At 42.7% G+C, this 27,858-nt stretch overlaps 1 protein-coding gene across 3 annotated transcripts; it reads left to right on the top strand.

The window, feature by feature from the left end:
• Positions 1-10: 10 nt before the first annotated feature.
• dusp7 (dual specificity phosphatase 7) lies at positions 11-27,854 on the top strand. Of its 3 annotated transcripts, none has more exons than XM_061833126.1 (4): positions 11-32; positions 17,429-18,387; positions 20,885-21,313; positions 23,654-27,854. In XM_061833126.1, the coding sequence occupies exons 2-4, from the start codon at positions 17,985-17,987 to the stop codon at positions 23,968-23,970; spliced, it is 1,149 nt and encodes a 382-aa protein (XP_061689110.1). In that variant the 5' UTR covers positions 11-32; positions 17,429-17,984; the 3' UTR covers positions 23,971-27,854. The 3 variants fall into 3 exon arrangements, with proteins under 3 accessions (XP_061689110.1, XP_061689111.1, XP_061689112.1); XM_061833127.1 differs by lacking the exon at positions 11-32 and adding an exon at positions 14,920-14,984; XM_061833128.1 differs by lacking the exon at positions 11-32 and adding an exon at positions 14,926-14,988.
• Positions 27,855-27,858: the final 4 nt, after the last annotated feature.

Raw genomic sequence — 27,858 nt, 5'->3', positions numbered from 1 at the left:
TTTTAAACAGGGCCATCTTCTGTCTTCAACAGGTTAGTCATTTTAATGATGGGTATGGTGGTGGGGATGTCGGTGCTTTCCTGACAAGTGTAGGTGTGCAAATGTCTGCAAAAGTAGAAGAAAAAAAATAGAGTAGGTCTCTAATATGTGGTCCATATGTGGCCTAGAAGTTGTGTGTGTGTGTGTGGGAGGGGGGTTGGTGAGTCTATGAGGAGAACATCTGGATATGTTTTTCCTTGTAAGCTGTGGTTACCGCCACTGCTCGCGTGTGTGTGCGCTTGTGTGTGTGTTGTCAAGTCAGTCAGTGAGCGAGTGTTTCCCTTAGTTCAGTGTGTCAGGACTCCGTACTCTCTCCCCGTCTTGTACACTAAACTGGCATCATTTAGGACATTAGAAACAATTCGTGAGCCCCCTCTCGGTCACCTTGACCCAGCAGGTGCCGTTTGTCGTTTTGACTGCGGAAGAAAAATACTTTTTTTTTTTTTGTTCCCCATCCTCCCCCAAGCACATCAATAGCCCAAGTGTATTCTTAGATGGACGAGTTCTAGTAGCCACTTATAATTTGTCTCTCGGAGCAAAACACAGGAATTCCAGCTGTGTTTTCCTTGTCCTTTTTTTTTTTTTTTTTTTTTGGTCAGATGGGGAAAAAAAAAATGAAATGAATACACTGTAACAGAGCTGCGCTGTACGTTAATTGCAGTGACTGCAAGTGCCAAGTTGTCATCCAAACAGCAGATACAGTTTGGAACCGCTTAGGTCGAGCTCAGACCGATTTTCCATGGGAAATAATCAACAAAATCTTTTCAAAGTCAGACCATCAAGTGTAAAAATAAGTTGCTTCTGAATATGTAATATTAATATGACGGAAAATTAACTTTGTAATTGCGTGGGCAGGTTGTGGGCTGCTTCCCCAGCCATCGAGTGTGAAATGTAATAACCAAATATTGTGTTGGCGGCCTCATCCAGGAAATGTTTATGTGAGCAATAGATTCCAGACACATAATACCACCCCCCACGTCGAGTTTCTCCACCCATAACGTGGCAGCTGTAGGCTAGGAGAAGATCTGGCGCTTCCAGGTGTCAGCCAGACTGCACTGTGGGAAGCAGTCACGTCAAAGCCAAAATGTTAGCAAAGCAGTGGCAGCTTCTGATAAGCGACACACACACACACACACACTACTTTTGATTGTTCAGTAGTTGTCCATATGCTAGTTGGAAAAGGGTAATTGTCTTTGGTAATGTGTCTACTGCAGGGGTGCCCAGACTTTTTTTTACCCCAAGATCTACTTCTATGTTTCTGTGGCGGATTTTTCTCCTGAACTATACTGTGTGAAAAGTGAGTGCTGTGTGTCCAATTGGGACTTTAGTTGGTTCACTTTTCTCATTCTCGGCTTGCTTTTTGGTGGAATGTCGGTGTCGCGTTTTCTATAAACAGTTCGAAAAGGAGATTGTTAAAAAGTTGGCCGCCTCCCATTCCGTATGAAAGTGATATGTTTTTGTCTTCTTTACTGCAGCATCCATACTCATGTTTGATAAGATTTCTTAAGCGAGGGTTTTTTTTTTTTTTTTTTCTCGGCAAGCCGTCGCTATTGACCAAAACTGCCTCGATCGCGATCGACGCATTGAGCACCCCTGCTCTACTGTATACGCCTCTGTAAGGATTGGAGAGACCAGTAGCAATGGAGGGGGGTAGGGTGAGCAGTGACTCTTTTGCAGTAGACATTTCATTGTTTTCATTTTGCTCTACTGCAAAAGGACCCACTAGGATAGAGCTGTGAAACTCATTGTGGTCAGTTATTGTTTCCATCGGAGCTCCGTTATGACTCAACACATGTAAATCTCTGAGCGCCTCATTATTATATCATTAGTCAATGGATAACTAGTTTTAAAATCAGTAGCCAGTTAAAAAAAAAATTCATCAATTTAGTTTCAAAGGGGGATTAGTACAAAAAATGAGAAGTTACTGTAGATGGTCACACTATAGTCTTTTAAGTATTGTGTCACAAAAAGGCCACAACAAAAAAAGTGAAACTTAACAAAATTTGTAAATAATGTCACTTTAGATTTTGCAAATTCTAACAACTTCAGGGCGACTTTCCACAGATGTCTGACACGTTGCTTTGTATCTTTTTCTCACGTGTTTGTTCTCCCTCTAAGCAAAAGGGAGAAAATTCCACCTGGGATGAAAGAAGCGTGCCGGTGGCCACATCAAAATGTTTTTCAAAGTGCTTGCATGTGCTCGCAAATATGCAGAAAGGAGAAACGCACACTCGCACCACACAAAGCGACAGACCGAATGCGCCAACCGCACTTACAATAATTTAAGACAGGAAGTAATTTTTTTTTTCCCCCCCTTGATGAGAGGCCTGAGTGATGTGGCATGGCAATCTCACCCCCCCAGGCTAACTGCTAGCACCAGGCCTTCCACTGATTGTGCTCCACTCAGTGAATGTCCACTTTACCAGTCAGAGACCAGGTGTGGAAAAAGGGGAAAGTCACGATGCGGACACATATATCACATGCTGAAACTGTTTTTCCCCGTGTCACTTCAGTAAGAAGGGAAACATTTGTTTAGAGAGAATTTTAAATGTTATAGTCATGCATCTTTAAAATTAAAGATGAATTATTATAAATTACATTTTCAGATTATGAGCCATTGCGTTTTTTTTTTTTTTTGGGGGGGGGGGTGAGGAGCTGTTACTTTAATCTACACATTTTGTTTCCGAGCTAGCTTATGATATACCCTTGCTAGGGTTAAGTGTAACAAAAATAAAATAAAATCAAAAATGCACGTTTAACTACTGTAATTTCTGGCCTACAAAGCACACCTGATCATAAGCCTCACCCAGTACATTTGTAAAGGAAATACCATTTGGTATATACATAAGCCGCACCTGGGTATAAGCCGCAAGCGCCCACATTGAAACCCACATTGAAACACAAGATGTTTACAAAGACGGTACACAGAGTTTTAAAAGTTTTAATAACTTAGCTTAGCAACAACACGGTAGCACGAACATGGCTGGTTAAAAAAAAAAAAAACATTGGTGGAAAAAAAAAACAGGGAGCTACACAGTAGCAACACGGTAGCACACCACTAACAGAGCCGGTTAAAAAAAACCATACCTAAATCAATGAGACACTGCAGTAACACAGCAGCAACATGCTAGCGTGGTGCTAATGCTAGCGTGACGCTAACAGGGACTGTTAAAAAATTATACCAGTAAAACTTACTGAGACATGGCAGGAACACAGCAGCAACACGCTAGCGAAGCGCTCACACTAACGCAGCGCTAACAGGGCTGGTAAAAAAAAAAAAAAAAAAACTTCCTTGGCACATATATTCCACTGGTGTCACTCTTACCTTTTCCGCTCGAGCGCCCTTTCTGGGCGTTAGAAAAAATGCACAAATTAGCTGCATCACCGACTAAGCCGCAGAGTTGAAAGCGTGTGAAAAAAGTTGCGGTTTATCAGCCGGAAATTACGGTATTTAGTAAAAGGGATAAGCAGCCAAACAGACAAAATGAAACCACTCACAAGGAGCATGGAAGATATGTGGAAAATGGCCAACTGAGTTTGAGTCTAAATTTCCTGATGTCACCCATTTGGCTACGCCCCTTAAAAACACACCAACACACAAATGTAGTAGGAAAAAAAGCGTTGTTGTTTTTTATAGTCACGGTAACAAATGTTGGCACTGGGTGCCAATGTTTTTGGGCATGACCGTACACTGTAATGATGACAAATATATCCAAGTAGTGAGACTTAATTCCAATCAGTGCTACCGCTAAAAGATGCCTAAAAAAATCGCGTGAGACTTGTTGAGCAACTCTATGCTAAACTCTGTGATTAGCTTATTCTTTCTCTGATTCCCCCCCCCCCCCCACATCTTATGCCCCCTATTAATCTTGAAATTCCGCAATACCCATAAAAGATTTCTAGGTGACTGTATCACTCTTCACACAACTTTGTATCCCCTCTCAAATGTACGTCTTCAAAAGTAGTAGTAGTGTCTTCAAAGAGTGAGAAGTTATACTTTTTACATTTAAAATTTTTTTTTTTACCAATATGTCCGAAGTAAACCTTATTTTTAAACGAGAACAATTTAGAAGTCAACCAGCGTCACAGGTTCTGCTGTATTTACAAAGGTTCCGGTTCAATAAAAGTGGTGATGTATGCCAAAAGTCGTGGCCAAGAATATTAATAAGTGTTAAAAGTTACATAGTGCAGTGCACATGGCGTTGTGATGTCGCTGCATGTTTTTAAAGCAGGAGAAACCTTTTTCCTCGTCATCTCCTTTTGGAAGAGAGCTGGATTTGGCCAGAGTCCCTAGTGCCTCATTTCCTGAAACCCCCCCCCCCCCCCACGCCACCCACCACCACCACCATCCTCCCCCAGCCCTCCACTCCACCACTTCAGTAAAATCACCGCACCCTCCTCCGCTCTGGAGACTGAGCCGCGCTTGTCGACAGTTGCTGAGGTTTTTGGCGCTGCGCTGCAGTCAACCCACGCCTGGGCTCGCGCTCCAAAACCATCTTTTCCATTTGGTCTCTTGGAGTGAACGGCTGGAGGCAGTGCAAATACAAAGCCATTCACGTCCACCTCGTTCACTCAACTTCAATGAACAAAAAAAGTATTTTTCACCTAAGTTATCAATTGTAAAAAAAATGGGAAGTCCATTGCTCATAAAAGAGAATAAAATGCATCCTATTATTATTATTGTAATAGTTCTGCGGGGCCTTTAGTATTTGATTATGCCATCAAAAGGAGAGTCAATTCTAAAATAACTCAATACTGAGCCATACCATAAAGTAAATTAGGGTGACTTGACAAACTAAAACGACAAAACAACACTCACACAAACAAAACAGTTGTCACTTGTCAAATCTGCATCTTCTAACTGTGAGGCAGACTCAGTTAAGACAATGAAAAAAATTACCGTAATTTCCGGCCTACAAGCCGCGATTTTTTTCCACACGCTTTCAACCCTACGCTTTATGCGGTGATGGAGCTAATTTGTGCATTTTTTTTTTTCTAACGGCCGCTAGGGGGCACTTGAGCAGAAAAGGTAAGAATGAGACCGGTAGAATATATGTGCCGAGGAAGTGACTTTTACCGGCCTATTAGAGCTGCGTTAGCGCTGTGCTAGCGTGTTGCTGCTGTGTTACTGGTGTGTCTCAGTGATATTTACCGGTAAGTAAGTTTACCGGCCCTGCCCTGCTAAAAATATTCTATAGAATTTGTACAGAACAACATGTTCTAGAGAACTTTGGCTGTGGTTTTCTATAGAATTTCTACAGAACAATAGAATTTTTATAGAAATTCAATAGGACTTGGGTCCTAAAGTTCTATAGTTCTTCAGAAGTTATTTGGAAATGTTCTATAGAATTTTTGTAGCTGGGTGTTAACATTAGCGTGGCGCTAGCATCATCACTAGCATTAGTGCCGCGCGTACGTTAAACTATTTCTGTGTACCGTCCGTCTTTGTAAATATCTCGCGCAGGTTTCAATGTGGGCACTTGGGGCTTTTACACAGCTGCGGCGTATGTATGTACCAAATGGCATTTCCTTTACAAATGTACTCGGTGAGGCTTGTAACCAGGTGCGCTCTGTAGGGCGGGAATTACGGTAAGTCAAATACTCTAATCAGTACTTTGTATCTTGGCCATTAAACAAAACCCAAACAACTCCTGTATTTATCCTTCTCCAAGCAATATCAAACATAATAGCTTAATGTAACTGTTTTGACGCATGTTCCTTTTTGACAGACTTGATATTTGGTGTGCTGCTAGAAGCGTAACATGCTGCTTAAGTTAAGCGTCCCTGAAATTCTAGCCAATCACGGTCACACCATCAAGAAATGCAGGATAACAAGTGGCAAAAACACCTTGCAAGAACTTATCACCGGGGCTATTTTTGTTATCGCTCAAAAAGAGGCCTTTTTGACAGTATTTTATCAGTGCAGTTGTGTCAACTGTGTTTGTGATTGAACACACTTGGGTCCACTCATTTGTCCTGTCGTGCTGCTTAAAAGCACTTCAGGCGGCAGGCTGTGCAAATGAGCTGGCAGACTTTGAAAATTGATGACCCCACTTGACAACCGACCCAACCCATAAAACAAACCCTCCGATAAGTCGGCCAACACCTGCCTCCCTCCCTCCCTCCCCTCCCTCCACCCTACGCCTCACCTCATCCGCTCACCTCACGAAAGGTCAACCATTCGCTCACATAATATGGAGCAGGGCAGCCTTGCAACAACAACAAAAAAGAAGCTGTTATTCTTATATTCCTCCACGTTATACATAACCACAATTTCTCATTCTTTAACAGATTTTAAAATGGTTAAAGATTATTGGTTGAATTAAAAAAAAATTGACATTCTATTGTCTAAAGTATTGACCGTAATTGCCGGCCTACAGAGCACCCCTGATTATAAGCCTCAACCAGTATATTTGTAAGGGAAATACCATTTGGTACATACATTGGCCGCAGCCGTGTAAAAGCTGCAAGTGCCCACATTGAAACACAAGATATTTACAAAGAAGGATGGTACACAGAAAAGAGTTTAACGCTAACACGGCGCTAGCGCAGCACTAACGCTAGTGCTAATGCTAAACAACCATACTGGTAAAAATCACTGAGACACGGCAGTAACACGCTAGCGCACCGCTAACAGGGCTGGACCGTTAAAAGTCACTTCCTCGGCACAAATATTCCACCGGTCTCACTCTTAGACTTTTCCGCTCGAGTGCCCCCTTGCGGCCGTTAGAAAAAAATTCACAAATTAGCCGCATCACCGCATAAACCGCGGGGTTGAAAGCGTGTGAAAAAAGTCGCGGCTTATAGGCCAGAAGTTATGGTACTCACCTACCTTGACTCATAAATTTAAGTGATACAGTATCCCATTTTTAATCCATCGAGTTTAATATGGCATCGGTCCAACCTTTGCAGATATAACATCATAACATTTAAGTTTGAGTTTAGGGGAATTTATGACCATTTTCCCAGGATTTTATTGTTGAAGTTACACACTGATGTTGGATGATAAGTCCCAGGCAGCTCTGTCTATTCATCCGAAAGTGTTGTATAGGGTTGAAGTCTGAATTTTTAGTTAGTTTTCGATGGCGTAATAGTTGACCGTGAAGCGGTTTGATGGTGTTGAGGTCAGGGATCATGACTTCTTCCACTCCATACTCATTTAAGTGTGCTTTTTATGCACCTTGCTTTGTGCGCTGCGGACAGAAAATTGTGGCTTCCGCAAACTGCTTCGACCGCAACGTTGGAAGTATGCAATTGTCCATAATGTCTTGGGTTAGTTGATGAATGAAGATTGAAGGGTTTCCGCCCACTTCCTGATTGGTAGTTTTAGCGGGCGTGCTTTTTATTTGTGTGAATGGGCCCTGAATGGACCGTGAAGTCTTACGAAATCCAAATTCAAAAGTACATTGATAAAGATGTTGCACTTTTCCTGACCAGACCAATCTGACATTGTTGTTAAAAGCAATTTTGATTTAAAGGAGACATATGATGCCTTTTTGGCATTTCAACTTAGTTCCTGAGGATTTTGATGTGTTCTCTGACATTCTTTTGTCAAAATATCCAAAGGATAAAAAAAAAATTACAGCACACTTCTGATCCACTTGTCACGTTCAGTTTTAGGGTTGTCTCATAAAAATGACTACTAGAAACCCCCACCCCCCACCCTCTGTACTGTTTGACCATTAGAGGCTGACACGGGAGTGGATTTGGACGTTAGGCCCCTCCCACTTCCGCAGAGATTGAGCCCTTTGAGTGTTTTAAAAAATCCCACTACCTCCCACTCCCATAGAGATGTGTTGGTGATTCCTACCCCAGAATGTAAAATGATAAAAAAAATACATTTGAAGACCCATTTTCACTCATGGATGCAGCGCTTCGTCACCTTGCCATCAAATTACACTTGTCTACCAATGTGTGTATCCATGTACTGTAGTTGGTGCATGCAGCAGCCACAGCGCCAAACACAAATACTTACATCTGGTTACCAGAATCTCATCTAATTTGCTAAGTAATCCGTGCTCACATTGCAGCTTTGCTTACCTATTGTCTGTTTCCACAATAGTGCTTCTGGTAGTGCTTCAGTAATGCTACTCAGGCCATCAGTTGAAGTCTTCACTCAGCTGAGCTGCCAAGTCATGGGCGGAGAAGCTTGGAGGTGTGGAAGCACTGTTATGTACATTTGTTAATATTACGTCATACATTTGTTACTATGTACTATACTATCCGACTACATACTACATACTTTTTGTAAAAAATTACAACAACTTGCTCAGAGTCACATTTTGAGAACTAGGCAGATAAACTATTTAGCTGGTTGTTTAATTTCACATCTTAAAATGCATTTTTCCACATTACGTCCCCTATAAAACCAGGAAAACTCTCTGAAATGTATTCCCAAGATTTTCATTCAGTCAGCACGATAGTGCTTATATCATCGAGTCCGTGCGTGTGTGCGGTTTTCAACGGCGCTTCTTCCTCCAGCGTCTGGAGTTGGTCCCTTTTGTATTTCTAGTTTGATCTCTCGTAATGAAGTCAGTCGAGAGACTTTATTACTGTCGAGAGAGAATTCACATTGGAAGCACGTGTTCATATCATCTTCAACAAACACACGCGTACTCGAGGAGGATCCCTGAGGTTACTGAAAAATTCATAGCTTTGAATATTCTCCCATTTTAATTCTTGAAGACTGAACACTTCAGCGGCATTTTGCCCATAACTCGCACTCTCGAAATTATTTTACCAGTGAGCTTCTCAAAAAAAAAAAAAAAAAAAATATTGATCGACTGTGGCTGGTGGTGTGCATTTGTGTCCATGTATTGAGTGAGTGAAAATGTAGATTATTACAATATCTTCTGCCACTTTCCAGCAAGCCAGACTTTATACTTGGCTCTTGGAATTTGAATATGACCAAATCCAAGTTCAGGCAGCGTCAGAATGGACCACGGAATAGATGCTGTGTCACATGAATTAACATTTCCACAGCAACAATGCCTGATTATGCCTTCTCTTTTTCTTGTCTTTATCCAAGAACTCCTCCAATATACCTTTCCTAATGTAGTGTCCAATAATTTCGAGTTGACGTTCACTCGTTGTTTACTTGCTGTTATGTTCACAGGCGACTTCACTCCTGCCCAATCGCAGCGGCTCCTCTCATGCCATTTAAAAGTCGCGCAATAATCTGGTATGGAGACATATCTACGTGCAGGGATGACAATTTGCCGCGGATTTGCGGAATTCAGAGGTTTTTTTTGTGTCATTTTTGTGAAACGTTGAGAAAATTTTGGGGGAGGGGAGTACGACTTTTGCCTCGGGGCGAGGCTGTGATCAAGACTGGCCGCCAGCGTCTATCGACAACGCTCGTTGTGAAATTAATCATAGCTGTAATATGGGAAAACGCCATTGCTATCGGTTTACGGCATTGCTATCTGTTTGCATTCAATTTGGTGTTTATAATAACGACAACATTCCGATTTCCGGCAGCATTTTGGCGATATTTCATCGGTATTTTCACTCTGTTATTTCATAAAGATGCATTGGGTTTACTACAACATAGTTGTAACTTATAGACACATGTACGCATATGGTATCGAGCGGTCTGCACGTTTGCCGGTGTTGCGAAAGTGTTGGAGCGAAAAGATGAAGATCGTGCCAGGGAAATTGATAAAAGCCACGGGGCAAAAAAGTTTCAGATGGGAATGGCTTGAAAAAAGTGTAACCGTGCAGATGGGAACGAAAACTGTATCAATGTGTCAAACCAAACACATGCAAAAAGTGGACGTTCCCGGCAAAGTGCTTTGCACTCTGTGTTCCGATATGATCAATTTTGGAACCCGAGGAGCAAAAAATATCCAGGAGCATATCCAAACCAGGAAACACAAAGGTAAGTTGGACGTAAATTTCTCAAATATTATATAATTGACAACCGTTAATACTGTAGCACTGGCCCTGTAGATCATGCATTTTATGGCTCACTTTTCTATTTCATGATCTCTCTCACTCTCATATGTATTTTATTAGCAGCACGGTGGCTCAGATGGAAAGCATCGGCCTCACAGTTCTGAGGTCTCAGGTTCAATCCCAGACTTGCCTGTGTGGAGTTTGCATGTTCACACCGTGCCTGCGTGGGTTTTCTCCGGGCACTCCGGTTTCCTCCCACATCCCAAAAACATGCAACATTAGTTGGACACTCTAAATTGTCCCTTGGTGTGATTGTGAGTGCAATTGTTTGTCTCGCTGTGCCCTGCGATTGGCTAGCAACCAATTCAGGGTGTACCCTGCCTCCTGCCAGTTGACAGCTGGCATAAGCTCCAGCACTCCCCGCGACCCTCTTGAGGATAAGCGGCAAAAGAAAACAGATGGATGGATATATATTACTTGGGTACTTGTTTCTGAAGTATAACTTGCAAGTGTAGTAGCCTATTTGATGTAAATTTCACTCGGTTTACATTTTGATGTCTGACGTTTGGCTGAATTATTTCGGTTGTTGGGATTCATATTTTAAGTTTTGAAAGTGTTATGATTGCCCTGTATTAACACTAGTAGAAGTAACCAGAAGTCAACATTTAACTGTGTTTTATACAAAAATTTTGTGCCCAAAGGTGGGGCGCACCCCCCTTTGAAATCCTCCCCATGCACGCATTGCCGAAGGCAGACATTTTCAGTGTTTTTTTTCCAAATTGGTCACTCTCATCCCTGTATGTGTGGAAGAAGTTGCAGCAATCTTTGTATGACTGCCGCTATGAACGTATTCGGTTACCCTGATGAGCTGGTGAAAATCGCTTAAATAAAAGCTGAATTTTGTTTGACAGTCACAGTTTTTGCACAAAATCCTCAATTCTTGAGGATTCGTGCTCCACCGGATGGTCACCATCCCACAGCCTATTGGCGTTGCTGGGACAATCCATACAGAACACACACATGCTGTGGGAGAGCGTGGTCGTGGGTAAAGTTCAAAATGTTCCCAGTGGTTTGTAGACAAACGCTAACAGAACTTGTTGTGTGTGAGGGTGGGGGGACATGAGAGCCCTGAAGTTTTTCCTCTGTCTTGTCTGTGTACTTGCGCCTGTGTATGTGTGTAGTGTGTGTGTTCACTAGTGAGTCAAGAGAAGCATTGTCTGCAGCTGGTACATCCCCCCTACCCCACCCCTGCTCTGTGCAGCTGTGAGGAAATCAAACGCTCCTCTTTCCACCCCCCCCCCACCTCATCCCCCTCATCCTCTGTCACAACCTGCTGATGTCCTATGAGGTCACTCTCGGTGGAGCCTAGTGACGACCCAATGACACTGACCCCATTTAGAAACATGAGGTCGCCTAAAATCACTTCTCTGCTGTAGTTAGCTTAGCACTTGAGTTGCTAATTTAAAAAAAAACAAACAAACAAAAAATAAATGTGTCCCGAAACGCCGCCCTTCCAATGAAGGACTTTGTTGCTGCGTAACTGCATCAACAAAAATAACGCCCTGTCCATCACATCAATCCGGGATATGCCATGTCAGTGGTTGTGGACTGGCGTGCCTCAAATCCATCTGGGGAAAATATGAAAAGAGTGAGGTATAGAAAATGGCAGCCAAAACAAAAACAATATTGTCAGTCATGAAACGGCTGAAATAGTGGCCGCCAATCGTATACAGTAGATGCCATACATCCAAATAATTCCACGTACCAACAAAACTGACCTCAGTGGTGTGCTGCAGTTTCGCTTCAATGTTTCAAAAATGATATTTATTTATCTTAGTTCATCTACTGTATATGTGACCGGCAGCACAATTAAATGCTAGATATCAGAAGGTATAATTAATCTAACCTAATTAATGATTTTATTTGGTAGGGTGCTGTGAGATGTAAAAAATATGCCTTGGCTCAATAAAACTGTTCTAATGGACAGTGTGTATGATCCACTTGAAAAATAAAGTAAATAAAGCCTTTTTCAAATTGATGCCTCCTTTTACCGAGTCAGCAATAAAACAGCTAGCTTGAATTATTTTACTTCATACTCAACATTTGTGTGCATGCTGTCATTAAAGAGGTAAGTGCTGAGCTTGTTTGAAGTCTGTTGCTAATCAAAACAGCGGCACCTAAACAATATTAGATCAGTGATTCCCAAACAGTGTGCCAGGGTACATTAGTGTGCCGTGAGTGCTCCTAAGGTGTGCCGTGGGAAGTTATCCAATTTTATGTAATTGCTAAAAAAAAAACATTTATTCCAATAAATAATTTATCTTATTCATCTACTTATGCCAGTGAGGCACAACGACAGACAGAACAAAAAAAATCCTCTTCTATTAGATGGCAGGAAGTACATACAGTAATTAATCGATCAATTTTTGGTGACATTTACTTTTGTTGGTGTGCCGTGGGATTTTTCAATTGGAAAAGATGTGCCTTGGCTCTATAAAAGTTGGAAATCACTGTATTAGATGCCTGAAAATTAAGGTGAAGAGAAAAAAAAAAAAAAAAAAACAACCAATTTTGCAATGGAAGTATCGTATTTCCTCAAATTGTGTACCCCTCTGTAATACGCCAGTGCACGTGAATGGAATGAAAACTTTGAACATTTCAAGAAAAATGAGCACACTGTTAAATAATTTGTGTATGACTCAGAGAGGAAAACAGTTTAGTTTTTAAGTAAGCTTTACATCAGGAAAATGCATCACGGACCTCTTGAGTCTCAAGACTCAACTAATCTCACAAGGAAAAAAGAAATAGCCAGTTTTATTCACTGCTGAATGTCACGCTATTTTGAATGCATTGTGCTGCTTTCAAATTGGTGTCACCAGGGGTCAGTTATTGGAAGTCAAGTTTTCTGAGCGCTAAGCTAAATCCCTGGCTGCTACCCAAGACCCCAATCTCACTGGGCAGGAGACTAGTTGGCGACCTGATGGCGAGGCAACACTCCACCGATTGCGCCAAGTCACGGTGAAATCGAGACCTTTTGGCTACGCCTCGATACACCTTCATTATAGAGAAAAGGCTTAACGATCATCCCAAAATTTGGGATTTTATGGACGATAAAGTGTTGTCCGTGCTGGTTTCTGTGTTCCAGTGGATGAGTGTAATGCACAGACGCTGGCAAAACCTCAAAACGCGCCGTACCTGCATTTGAGACTTCGGCAGCAAAAGAAAACAATACTTATGGTCACTCAGTATATAAGCAGTAAGTAATATCTATCCCATCATGACAGGTGTGCTCATCCCTACTAAAAGGGTCAACCTGTGGCCATTATAACACCTTTATTAACTGTACAGAAACCAGCGGAGAATTACGTCGGCATATGCTCGCTGGTTCGGCTGCCTCAGACGGTGACTTTCATTTTTAACTTGACTCAAAGTCTTCTAACGCAGCCGAAAGCTCACTGTTATGACGAGACAAGCCGCCACCGTTTTGTTTTTAACCAGCCGCTGAGTTGACGCACCGTCCGCCGTACGTACGTTGTATTCCAAGCATCCTCCCGCCTTTGATGACGCGCGCCGGGCTAAAGTTAAAGTTGCCGGGCGGCGGTGGTGCGGCCGCAGCAGTTGTTGTGCAGCGACGCGGTCGTGCTAACTGCCGCCCGTAGACCAGCAATAACCGCGTCCAGTCTTTAGACCGCATTCCCGAGCCACAGACATGCAGAGCGGCTGCCGCGGCCTCCAGTTGGACACGATGCTCACTTGCACTGTTTGACCCTTTGCTTGCGAAGTGTATAATGACAGATCGTCTCTGGCCCGTAGCGTCGGTGGACCGTGACTCTTAGCCGTATTCGAGGACGGCGCCTCTTTTACGAAGCAGAGCTGCGTCCCGCAATCTGATTAGCGATTCCCAACCGAGGAGCTCATCAGGTAAAAAAAAAAAATATTCTTCGTTAACTCAACCCAAGCAGCAGATTGGTAGTGAACAATTCTTTGAAAAAGAGGCATGGAGCTCTTTATTGCCAGCCCCAGTTTAAGTTTGCTGTCCCAAAATAAAAAAACGAGTACCGTATTTTCCGTACTATAAGGTGCACCGCATTATAAGGCGCACCTCCAATGAATGGCCTATTTTAAAAGTTTTTCCACATATAAGGCGCACTGGATTATGAGGCGCATAGACTAGACGCTACAGTAGAGGCTGGGGTTACGTTATGCATCCATTAGATGGAGCTGCACTAAAAGCTCAATACTGATCCATATATAAGGCGCACCGCATTATAAGGCGCACTGTCGGCTTTTGAGAAAATTAAAGGCTTTTAGGTGCACCTTATAGTGCGGAAAATACGGTACAAATGTATTTAAAACGCCAAATAGCCTTGCCGTACAATTTGTTGTTTAAACTCGTATCTCAAGGCACCACTGTAATAAAGATGCTGCAGATAGGTGAAAAATTACAGGGTCCGCTTTTGTTCTATGTTGGTCCTTTTCATACACAACAGAAATTGCAAGCATTGGGAAATAGGTTTATGCCTGTAAAAAAATATTCTGCGTATTTTACAGAATTGGGGGGGACAAAGTCATCCTGTAATAGTGAACATGATCAGATCTTGAGAAATTGTTGTTTTTTTTTTTTATTATAACGTTAAAATGATCTGAATCTGGGATGTCCGCCTTCGTTGGGTTCTGTGTTATGAGGCAAAATCCTAGATTACAGTACTGGTACTACAATTTTGTGGAATTTCGTTGTATTGCAAGGTGAGGAAACGTCAGATAAAAGAGCAAAATGAAATTTGCAAATAATGCAGCAGAACCAATCGGACGTGAGAAGACAAATCAGTCTCATTGGAGTCTTTTTGTGAAAGTGCTTTGAGTCGCCGCACATCATTTCCGCATCACTTTTCTCGCCATGATCTCACCTTTGATCCCTTAATATTTTGTGGAATCAAAGAACTATAAATAGCTCCTCTGACCTTAGCGGATCATAAGAACATTGTCGTTTTCTGAGTTTCAAGCTGTGAGTGAGGCCGCAGCTGCTGCTATTGATAAAACACCAGCAGGTGGGTAAGAAAAGAAAACGTCGTTGGCCTACATTGAGCATTATTACCTTTATTCACTACTGCTATTTTACAATTTTTTTGATTATTTCATACAGTTTCATATATATCATATACCGTATGTACAGGGGGTACAAATGTATACTTATTCAAGAAAGGAATGCAGAGCAATTGGTAACAAAAAAGATGTATTCAAGCATGTTCTCGTGTAGAAACTAGATTACAGGAATATGCAAATTTATAGTATGGTTCAACAAATTCCAGTTATCGTCTGATTTAATTAGTGAACTTCAATCATATCTGTTTATATTTCAGCTACAGGGGAGGGGTATCTAAAACCGTGCCGTTTGCGGCCCACTGCACATTTTTTATTGGCCCACGGCGCGATGTTCTAAGAATGAAACACTGCCAGCATGAAAAAATTATGAGGAACAAGTGAAATTGTTACAAGGTCACAATGAAAATGTACACTTTTTATATTACACTTTTTAACGTACAAACACACAAATTTCTTTCTTTAAAACTATAGTGAATTTATGTGTTAGTAAAAGATACACTATTTTGGAATATAAAAAGTTGTATTTTATTCAATGCCACCATCAGACTCATAACTTTTTGCTTCATCACAGATGACACCAATGGAGATTGTGTTTTCTTTAAATATGATTCTGGTTAGCTTAGGGGTCACCAACAAAGCTCTAACTAAAACTAGCTTACCAGTGACGGGACATTGGGAATTCCTGGGAATGTTATAAAAGTGATCATTCAAAAATAGAAAAATAGTGGATGTCACATCGGCCGAGAGCAGTGAAAATGCTCCAGTGATGTACGGAGCTTTGCACCCCCCCGCCCAACCCCCCGCCCCCTTCCCCACTGCGTAGGCCGTACGCCGGAGCACCAAGTTACCAAAACTGGATGGAAGTAACTTAGTGCCTCCAGGATTTGAATTTGAAATCCCACAGAAAACAGGATTGGAATTTGAAATGCAAAGTGATCATATTTTCAATACAGTGGTGCCTTGGTTCTCGACCACAATCCGTTCCAGAAGGCTGGTTGAAAACCAAAATGTTCAAAAACCAAAGCACGTTTTCCCATTACAATGAATGGAAAATGAAATAATGCGTTACAAGCCTAAAAAAAATAGTTTTTTAAAGCGATTTTTTTTTAGCTTTTCCTGATAATAAACTGCATAGTAGAAATACATGTATAGTTTAAATACTTTTATATAATTGAATCATTTAAGAAATAGATTTTTTGCTTAAAATGTATGCTTTATCCTAGTAGAGTATGCTAGGCTGGAAGTGCATTGCCGTATCTGGAGCAACTCGGCCACCAGCCTTGTAAACTTTTTTTTTATTAACAAAAGTGCAGAATAACTTGAAACAAGCAATAATGAGGGGGGGGGGGACAAATTGTTTTTTATTTGCACAGAAAGTAGATGACAATTGCAGTTACACTTTCTTAGTATGTGACGTCACGTGACGAAGAAAGTGGATTTGCTGGCTGTTTGCTTCTAACCTGAAGTAACCCTGCCGGGTGGCACAGAGGGGGAATTTTAGACAGCGAATTGTACCCAGTTGAATTGTTAACATTGAAAAGTTACACTGAAATACAATTATTGAAAATGTGATCGGTTTACATTTCAAATTCGGATCCTGTTTTCTGTGCCATTTCAAATTCATATCCTGGTGGCACTAATTTACTTCCATAAAACTGGGTCTGGCAGCACGGTGGTTCAGCTGGTAAAGTGTTGGCCTCACAGTTCTGAGGCTGACATGGGTTCAAATCCCGGACCCGCCTGTGTGGAGTTTGCATGTTCTCCCTGTGCCTGTGTGGGGGTTCTCTGGGCACTCCGGTTTCCCCCCCCCCCACATTCCAAAAACATGCAACATTAATTGGACACTCTAAATTAACCCCCAGGTGTGATTGTGACTGTGGCCGTTTATCTTTATGTGCCCTGCAATTGGCTGGCAACGAGTTCAGGGTGTACCCCGTCTCCTGCCCGTTGACAGCTGGGATAGGTTCCAGCTCTCACCGCGAGCCTTGTGAGGATAAGCGGCAAAGGAAATGGATGGATAAAACTGGGTCTATCTAGTCCGCCTCTTCACATACACTAAACACAGTGCTGGATTTGCGCTAAATCAGGAAAACAGAGTCTGTAGTATTTCATTTTGATATTTTTTTGTCTTCTAGCTTGTCAAATCATTGTGAGAAATCACTAACATGATTAGTGTCTTTAGATACATCGTTTATTATTAATAGTAACATGTAATTAAGTTTGTTATTACAGAAGTATGTCTGAAACTAGTAACCCTTTGCGTTTATCAGGAACCAAGATGTAGCCCTCAGTTTGAAATAGATTTGTAACCCCTGGATTTATTTGTCGACGTTTCTCTTTGTGTCGCTCGGAAAAACGTTCTGAACATTGCTGCCTGTCCTGCACGCAGGTCGACGATCATCCTTCGCAAGGGCCAGCCAAGTTCGTCGTGAATGGCCGAGGAGCTCGGCGCCTGGGCCCCTTTAAATGTGCACGCCCCGCCCTCTCTCCCGGAGCTCTCTCCCAGCCTCATTAACCGCTCGGAGCTCTGGCGGAGAATCAGAGCCGCTCTTCGGGGCAACCGTGAGCAGACGCGAGCCTCCGCTATGGGCCCGGACAGCAGCCCCTAATACGGCCTTTGGGTTTTTCCTTTTTACGTTATCCTGAGGAGGGTCTCCTTTTGTTCCACCCCCCCCCCCCCCCCCCCACTACCCGACTCGGGAGCTCGAATGGACGTCTCTGGGCTGGAGGAGCGGGAGGAAGGAGCCTCCGCGTGTTTGACTTGCCTGCCCGGAGCGGAGGGGCATGTCGGATCCGTGCGTGTCGGCAGAGTGGAAGTGGAGGTGGCGCCGCGAGGATAAAGTGAACTTTAGCTCCGCGATTTCTCCTCATCCCCCCCCCCCCACCCACCCAACCCCCACCTAGCCTAAAGTCACACCAGCGGATTCCCACACACCGTTTCCCCGATGAGAAGCCCTCACCTGCGGAGAGGCTGCGCGATGGTGACCGTGACGATGAGTAAGAGCGCCGAGTGGCTGCAGGAAGAGCTGGAGTCCGGGGCCGCCGCGCTTCTGCTGCTCGACTGCCGGCCGCACGAACTCTACGAGTCGTCGCACGTCGAGGCGGCCATCAACGTGGTCATCCCGGGCCTCATGCTGCGCAGGCTGAAGAAGGGCAATCTGCCCATCCGCTCCATCATCCCCAACAACGAGGACAAGGAGAAGTTCGTCAAGCGCTGCAAAAGCGACGTGGTGCTGCTTTACGACGAGGCCGGTCCCGAGCGACTCGAGTCCGGGTTGGGGAGCTCCGTGCTCGGGCTGCTCCTGCAGAAGCTCCGGGACGACGGCTGCAAGGCTTTCTACCTGGAAGGTGAGTCTGGAAGTGGAGCCACAGCTTGGTTGTCGTCATCCACCTCAAATGCATTTCAACAAGCGTTTTCAAAACTTCAAATCTCATTGAAATTCGTTTTAATTGGGATTTTTTTCCCCTTTTTTTGTGTGTCCACGACACGTTACTGTTTACAGAAGCCAAATGTGTCCTATTTATTTAACATTCAATTATTACAATACATTATTCGGTATGTTATCTGTATTGTGTGATTATTTTTTTTTAACAGGGTTATTCTATAAGTCACTGTAAGCTTGTTTTTTTTTTTTAAATTACCATATTTTTCAATCTAGAATACTTTTTATATTTGCCCGTCCTGTTAATGTCTGCACTTTTTAATTACACAAAATTTATTGGTAGCAAGGTGAACCAGTGGTGAGCACATCCCCATCACAGTTCTGGGGTTGTGGGTGCAAATCTGGGCTGCGGGCTTCCTCTGTGGAGCTTGCGGTGGTCTCCCCAGTACTTTTCTGCATTTTCTCGTGGTACTTTCTTTTCACCACATTTAAAAAAACAGGCTTCTTAGGTTAGTTGAAGGCTCTAAATTGCCCGTAGGTATAAATATGTGTGTGAATTGTTGTTTTTTTGGTATGTTGTCTTGCAATTGGCTGCTGACCAGTCCAGGATGTACTCTCACCCTAAGTCAACTGGGAAAAGGCTCCAGTGTACTCTTTCACAATGAGGTTAAGTATATGAAGCAGTTTATCAAGTATAAAAGTCTGTTAAACTTAACACACACACACAAGCAAAAAAAAAACAAAAAACTGTATGTAAATTTCCAAATACTTTGTAATGGACATTTTTATTGGTGTTTTTTCCATTAAAGTATTGAAACCCATTCTTGACAAAATTGTAGTATTTCCATGTAGGTCATTTATATTTCTCTTATATGTCTCTTAAAGCAAAGAAATATCACATATAATTGCTTCATAAGGTGGATATAAAACTGCCAGTAAGATGTATTGCAGATTTAGTCGTCAAACGAAACAAAATTGCGGGCCTAAAAATGTTTTTTCATTAAATTAACATTGCCATGTTGTTCTCGTTTGATAAAGACCGGCTTCTTTTTTTTCATGCGTGAAGTGTGGAAACAAGTCTCCACAATGTTCTTATGAAATATCCTCCCAACAAAGGCAGCTCAGTCGAAGAATTGTGTAATTAATAATGCCACACGAGCCGACTTGCAGATGTATGAATGTGTGAGCGTGCGCGTGTGTATGCGCCACTGGAGCCACAAGCTGCATGTGTCATTCACAAAAAGTCCACTGAGCCAAGCGAGCATCCACTCGGCTTCTCTCAATGGAGCGCGTTTGTCCAGCTGTTTTCTCATCTCAGAGCTTAGGCCTCTAAGTAACCCTTAGTATGCTTCACTGGTTTTATCGTAAAAACAGATAAATGAAAGAAAATGGGGAAAAAAATTCAAATTCAGACTTCGATACTATACCTGCCTCAAGTACCTTGTTGTAGATGGCGAAAACAATACCGCGGCAAAATGTTAACGACAAACTATCCTCTTTTTTTTGTCTCTGTTATGCTTAAGGAAAGCATAAATACATTGAGTTAAGGCAGACATTTTTTTTCTGTCGCAAGAAGAGCAAAGTCCCTGACTCAAGAAATAATTGACACAAAACTTGACACCTAAACTGACACTTTAAACGCTATTTAATCCTCCCAGCATGCGTTGCGGCGCTAAGGACGTCCTTAGTGCCACGAAGCATGCCGGGGGTGCCGCAAAGCATGCTGGGAGCATGTAAATGGGGTTTAAAGTGCATGTTTTGTGTCAATTATTTCTTGTCATTCTTTTGGTTTATTATTTGCTCATTGCGCTCTTCTGTTTGCTTTGGTGTGATGATTTTGGTTTCGATGTGACAGTTGTCAGTAATGACCTGCCTACACAGGCAATATAAGCTTCTTTTCCTTTCAGATGTAAAAAGCAATTTGTATTATTCTCTGCCTTGTGAGCACCATCATATGGTAGCTTACGCGCACACTAAATATGTGGTAGCATACATGCTAACAATGTAACCAGTGTGTTCAAGTGGACTTCATTGGACAAGTCACACAACAATTGTGTATATAAGGTATGCTGACCTGTTTGGAGAAAATTTAAGACTTAAGTGCTTCTTATGGTTGCATTTTCTTTTGCCACTTATCCTCAAGAGGATCGTGGGGGGTACTGGAGCCTATCCCAGCTGTCAACGGGCAGGAGGAGGGGCAATTTAGACTGTCCACTTAATGTTGCATGTTTATGGGATGTGGGAGGAAACCAGAGTGCCCGGAGAAAACCCACGCAGGCACGAGGAGAACATGTAAACTCCACACAGGCGGGACCGGGATCGAACTAATACTGCATCCGTTATTCGTGGATTTTTGTTTTTCGTGGGTTGTAAGGAACGTAACCCCTGCGAATAACAGGGGAACACTGTATTTCTTTCTTTCTAAAAGCTCATTTTGTTCTTTTTTTTTTTTTTGTCCACAGGAGGTTTCAATAAGTTCCAGTCCGAGTTCCCAGAACATTGCGAGACCAATTTGGACTGCTCGTGTCCCAGCAGCTCCCCGCCGTCCTCTGTCCTCGGTCTGGGAGGTCTCCGCATCAGCTCTGACTGCTCGGATGGCGAGTCAGACCGCGAGCCGGGCAGCGCCACGGAGTCTGAAGGTAGCCCGCTGCCCAGCAACCAGCCGGCGTTCCCCGTCCAGATCCTGCCATATTTGTATCTGGGCTGCGCCAAGGATTCGGCCAACCTGGACGTGCTCAGCAAATACAACATTAAGTACATCCTCAACGTGACGCCCAACCTGCCCAACATGTTCGAACACGAGGGGGACTTCAAGTACAAACAGATCCCCATTTCAGATCACTGGAGCCAGAATCTCTCGCAGTTTTTCCCAGAGGCCATTTCGTTCATTGGTGAGTGTGGCTCTCCTTTCTATACACATGACCGTCAACTTTGTCACAGAAAGTTGCAAATTACGACTTTGAGATATAAAGTAAATATCCATCCATCCATTTTCTTTGCCACTTATCCTCACGAGGGTCGCGAGAGTGCTGGAGCCTATCTCAGCTGTCGAGGGGCAGGAGGCGGGGTACACCCTGGACTGGTCACCAGCCAATCGCAGGACGCATCGAGACAAACAGGCGCACTCACAATCACACCTAGGGGCAATTTAGAGTGTCCAATTAATGTTGCATGTTTTTGGGATGTGGGAGGAAATCCCACGCAGGCAAACTCCACACAGGCGGGTCTGGGGTTCAACCCGGGTCCTAAGAACTGTGAGGCCAACGCTTTACCAGCTGAACCGCCGTGCCGCCTGTAAAGCAAATATTTGTACAAAAAACACTTCTAAGCCACAAATGTCAAACAATCCGATGGGAAATGAACTCCTGATTTTACTCCTGTGGCTTTCCGCAGCTGTAGCGCGCTCCATTTTGCAGAACATGACTTCAAAACATGATTAATCAAGAGTCAATGCTTCGCTATTAATTGATTGATCGTTTGTTTTTTTCCTGTGTAATCCGTGTCAGTGATTCCGCATTAGCTTGCCGCGTTCATCACTTGACTTCAATCATAAAACAATGAGAGTTCACTCACTTGAGTCAGTGAGAATGGCTGAAAACCTTTTTTTTTTTTTGCTTCCAGCAATTGTTTTTTTTTTCATGTATTTATGCATTGTCAGAAGGAGAATGTTGACATATGCCAGAACCTGGTGCTAATAACTACGGTTGGCGCTCTCAATGCATTCTTCTCAAAGCTTTCAGCTGTAAAACGGTCCGTGAAGTGAAGTCGAAGTCAATGATGACATCGTCTTATTGGACCGCTGTAGATGCTTTTAGCTCACCACGTGACCATTTCCAGTACCCCCCTTTTTTTTTTTTACCCCCTTAAAGTGATCATGCACAAATTGAATTTGGTGTCCACAGAAGGCGTCTGGAGGCAGCAATAAGAGAAGCTCGCCTAATGGGCTGAGCGACGCAACAAGGTCTCGGAGGGGCAAACAGATGCAGCTTATTAATAATGTAACCTCAACATATAGTTCATGTTTGGACTTGAAGCGCCATATCCCTGCAAATAGTGTTTTTTTTTTTTTTTTAATTTTTAAACTCAACTGCAGATGGGGAAGGCTTTTCCAATAATCTATTCCTCCATCTTCTTTACCTCTTGTCCTTATCGGGAACATCTTACACCCTGGAATGATCGCTCGCCAATCCCGGGGCACATATGCTCCATTAAAAGTCGGCAGTGAAGTCTGCTTTGACAGACGGCAACAAGTCGCCTATGGAGTGGCCTCTTTTACACAAAAAAAGCACACAGGAATAGCACATATGAGCCATAACAGATTACCTGGAATATATCCAGCCGTGCCGTGAGCGCACAACCCGGGAAAGTGTGATATAGCCACAAATCAGATGTTCAACTATACACTGCTGTCTCAGCATTGTGCAATACAACTTATATTCAAAACTCATGGCAAAAACTATCCTCTCTCAAAAACTACCCTTAACACATCCTGTTAAAAGCCAGGCCTTCAAAATAACAGCACGACTGTATAACAACAGTGTCATCACAATTTGTTTGGCTCTATGATTTATTTAACAGTCACACTTGTAATTTTCTGCTTGTTTGAGTGAAACTGCTGAACAAACCACTGTGGGCCCAACTAAATTGTGGTGAAAGTGTTTGAGTTCATCTTTTTATTTTGAAGGCCTGACTTCACAGGACTTTTTATGCCAATGTTACATAAGTGATGTGGAGCTGATTGTTGCCTTGGTCCATTATTAAAAGCTTTCATTGTGAAGTATGGCTTCCTGCGTGCTGAACCCTATTTAAATTTTGAATTTTTTCTACATGACTTCTGGAGTGCTGTGCATCGATTTCAGTGGAGTAAATAGATGAGCAACACGTTTTTTTGTACGAAAACCGATTGACTGTACGAGAAGTACAAAGTTTTGTCAAAAATGATGGTACGCGGAAACAGATTCCACTGTATCTGCCCCTGTAGCTATTTGCTGGGGGGGGGATTTTTCATGCTCCTTTAAGATGGCTATAAGCCTTAGGAAAGTAGTAATTGGTGTCAAGGAAGTATGTCTATATGATGCATCTCGGAGGTGTTTTTAGTGGAAATTATGAAGCGTCTTTGTTGCATGTACAGGTACATTCGCAGTTCTGGAGCGAATAAAGTCTTTTTTGTGTATTTTTTTTTTTTAATCCATCCCCGTGATCACCATCATCTCGCTTTTTATCCATTTCAGATGAGGCGCGCTCCAAAAAGTGCGGCATCCTGGTGCACTGCCTGGCCGGCATCAGCCGCTCGGTGACCGTGACGGTGGCCTACCTGATGCAGAAGCTCAACCTGTCGCTCAACGACGCATACGACTTCGTCAAGCGCAAGAAGTCCAATATTTCGCCCAATTTCAACTTCATGGGCCAGCTGCTGGACTTTGAGCGGACGCTGGGCCTGAACAGCCCGTGCGACAACCACGCCGCGTCTCCCACCAACGAGCAGCTCTTCTTCACCACGCCCACCAACCACAACGTGTTCCAGCTGGACACGTTGGAGTCCACGTGAGAGCTGCGCAGAAGGGCCGCCCCGTATTTTTTTTGGGGGGGGGTGGTTGAGGTGATCCTGTTACCGCGGTAACCACGTGGCTGCGCTGGAGGCGCTCGCAGCCGCTTTAATGAATGTTTTAGCTCCAGGAAGCCCGGAGCGCTCGAACGTTGAGTTCGTAGACGATGCGTCGGAAGCGGGAAGTTTTTAAGAAAGCGAAGCAGAGCTTTCATCAAGCCAAGGAGACTTCTTCGTATAAAACTGTTCGGGAGGGGGGGGGGGGGGCACACAAATGTGCCGCACTCCTCCCAAGCGGAGAATGTTGGGTCTTCGGAAAAATCTCTCATCGAAATGTAGAGTTTTTAAAAACCAAGGAATTAACACACACAAGTATTTGTACTGTATGTGCTGTTTGTATAACAGGAAGAAATGTCTATATGCATTTTTTTGTATGTTTTTTTTTGCGCGCTTGTATGCACAAATATATATCATGTATCGATATAAATATATATATATTATATATATATATATACAGGCATACTAATAATTATGGTATCTTTGTCCAAAAACAGCGAGATTGTAAGACTAAAGAAAAGGGGGAAAGCGGGGAAGTCATCTTTGATGATCTAATGCAGTTTGCACAGTTGTGTAGCCAATGGCTCGCTGGCACTGACACGGCAGCCTCCTCAAGAGAAACAAGTGCGGGGACGAGAGGCCGGCCGGTCCTGAGGTGGTCCGCAAAAAAGGACCAAAGCTTAGGCTTATCTTTGACTTTTGACCAACTCCGATTTCACACTTAGCTACGTACGTCCTTCCCCACGCCGTCCCTACCAGAAGTACCGGTTGTTTGTTTCACAACTTCCTGCTTTGTGTCACTGCGCCGTAGCGAGGCTTTGCCAAACTGGTTTTTCCCGACCGCCCTGACTTTTTCTACTTCGGAGTCAGAGAGGGGAGGAAGCACTTAGCTTTATCTTGGCAACCTTTGGCAAAGAAGTGCCTCCGTTCTGTGTATCTATGTACAAACCCGTTTTTAGACGGTATGTTAAAGCCGGGTCTTTCGTCTGGTCCGGTTCCACACACACAATATAGTCGTAGACCCTTGGAGGTTGTATCAGAGCTGTAACACGAGTCCCCCTTCGTAGTATAGAACTCATAACGGAGTTGGGCCAGTGAAGGCCATAATGCTGGGACGGGTGAGTGTGCTTTAAACACCCGGCGCTCGCTCCCCCAACGTCCTGTTGTGTTAAAAGCCATTTGTCCGTCTTAAGTATTTTTATACGTAACGCCGCACTGATGTCATCCTTTTTCTGTATGCTGTGTAAAAGCGAGCACAGTTGAACGCGCGTTCCGTGTCAAAAGCCTGCGTTACGGCTCTTAGTGTATAGATGGAAACTGCACTTACATTAAACCTGGACTTGGGCATGGAACAGGCCCACTGGTTTTATGAAAAAACAACAACAACAACTTTGAATCACCCGTAAGCCTTGAGTATATATTGTACGAGAGAAGTATTCAACCTAATTTGGATATAGCGTGAATAGTAAACAGATGTATACTGTTTTGTATACCTGAGCATGCTGCGGTACTGTATGACTCAGCCTCTTGTTGGATGTGGCTTGAAAAAAAAAAAAAAAAAAAGGAATGAGGACTTCTTGTTAGTTTATTAAATGGACAATTTTTTAAAAGGATGAGTTGAAATTTGGGATGGATGCCCCTTTTTCTTTTCACTAAAGGGAGCAAAAGCGTCTAGCTTTCGTCTGAACGTGTGCTGAACCTCACGCAAGAACTTGTGTATTTTTCCATATTCATTCATTAATGTTGACCGTCCATGTTACACGATTGGCTTCATCTTGGCGTGTTTAGCGATGCCTAAATTGCCCGTAGGTGTAATTGTGAGTGCAAATGCTTGTTTGTCTCTGTGCCCTGCAATTGGCTGGTGACCCGTTCAGGGTGTACCCCGGCTCCTGCCCGTAGATAACTGGGATCGGCTCCAGCACTCCCGCCACCCTTGTGAGGATAAGCGACTCGGATAAAGAATGGATGTATGTACATCACGAGCTGCCACAACTGGGATAAATTTTGTCGTGATTTGAACATAAATGCTGAAAAAACAACAACTTATTACAGTAGTTAAACTTCAGACTTTACAACTGAGTTAGCATCAGGAAATTAATGTTGTTTTGCTTCATGAAATTAAGCCTCCAAAAGCCAATGTGTCGATTGATCATAAATGGTAAAAAATAGCTTTCAATATATATATACATATTTACATTTTAGTCTTATTGATGTAGCACAAGGAAAGATGTTTGTTTTGGGGTGCTAGCCAGTTTAGCTATGTCATGCTAACTTCGTAGATTTTTAGCAAATGCAGAAAAAAGAACATCATACCATTTATTCCACTGGTTAACTTATGACTTTACCCAGACTTTGGATCTATATTTTCTATATTTCTTGTGGCATTGGCAAATTAGCTACTTGACACAAATGTAACCAAACTAATCTGATGAGTTGAACAAATGTTGCTTTTGCTCTGCAAAATCTGATTCGATTCCACTCCAACGGTTAACTAAGATGACAACGGCAATTTTGTTGCGAGTTTCTTGTGTGAGGTGCAGTGTTTGCGATCGGAAACCGGATAATTTGTTTATAGTGCTCGGCTGTGAGCAGGGTTGGTCTCGGTTGGCCTTACAAGTATTTTCTAACACTGACTGTTGAAAACTCTTTGTATCTCAATTTTTACAAAACCGCTGTGTTAAAAAAAAAAAAAAATCTGTGTGGAAAGTTTTTTTTTTCTTTTAACTGCCACAGGTCACACATTGTTCTCTTTATTACTCTGCAATACATCAGGAGTCTTTTTTTTTTGTAGAAACAAGACCTCACGTTTTTTTGTACTATATTGATGGAATTATGAGTGCCATCTTGACACACTTGCCCTAACTCTACTTTTTTTTCCCCATCTCTCTCTCTCCATAGTCTTGTCAAAACCAAATTTTCGTGTCACTTCGCACTGTTTCTCGGGTATAATTCAATTTCATTTCAATTATCTTATGCATTAAACGCTGATAATTTTCTTGTCACCTAACCTTGGCTTTGGCAACTTTCTCTCCACTACAGTGGAAACACAAAAAACATAGACATAATCATACATTTTATACAATAATTCAGTTTTACAATTAATTGATTGTTAATCCTACCATCAATCAATCAAATTTAATCAAATGTCTGTCAAGCTACATTTACATTTTTGGTTTTAATGTGCTCTATGCTGTTCCTGTGGCCTTTTAATGTTGGTATATATATATATTTATAGAACATGTTATATGCAAATGTATCCCCCACCCTCTTCTACCCCAAAAAACACTTTAACAGTGTTGGACTCTTGTTTCAGTAGCTTTCTTTTTTTATTTTTATTTTTTTTTCATTTTGTAAAACTTGTGTTTCCAAGCTGCTTTTCCTGTCTTTTATCATTACGATGGGGGGGACAAAAAAAAAACAACCCCAAAACGAAACAAAGACGTTCCCACATCACAGGAGCGGATATTTCTGTGTCCTTAACTTGTAGCCACATTTGGGTGTCATTGTGCTCAGGGGGAGGGATAAAAAGATATAATGATATAAAGTGAAAAGTAAATGGAAAAAAAAAAAGTTACCTCAATGAGAGAATTTTCAGGGATTTTTTTTTCTGGTGGGGAGGGGGGCAATGCGCCTTTGATTCATGTTGTATTGGACGGTCGTTTTGTATGGAATGGCTGATTTGTGTTGTTTTAACACAAACTGCATGGGCGAGGGAAGGAGGACACGTTGAAGGAAACACCATTTGCCCAATGTATTGTATTGTACTGTACAGTATACTCAAACCACACCACACCTGTTTATACTGTAATAAATGTTGACATATTTTTTTTCGTT

Source organism: Syngnathoides biaculeatus, chromosome 10, assembly GCF_019802595.1.
Source record: "Syngnathoides biaculeatus isolate LvHL_M chromosome 10, ASM1980259v1, whole genome shotgun sequence".
NCBI classification, from domain to species: Eukaryota; Metazoa; Chordata; class Actinopteri; order Syngnathiformes; family Syngnathidae; genus Syngnathoides; species Syngnathoides biaculeatus.
Note: the sequence above shows the minus strand (reverse complement) of the source record. Positions and strands in the feature narration are given on the sequence as shown.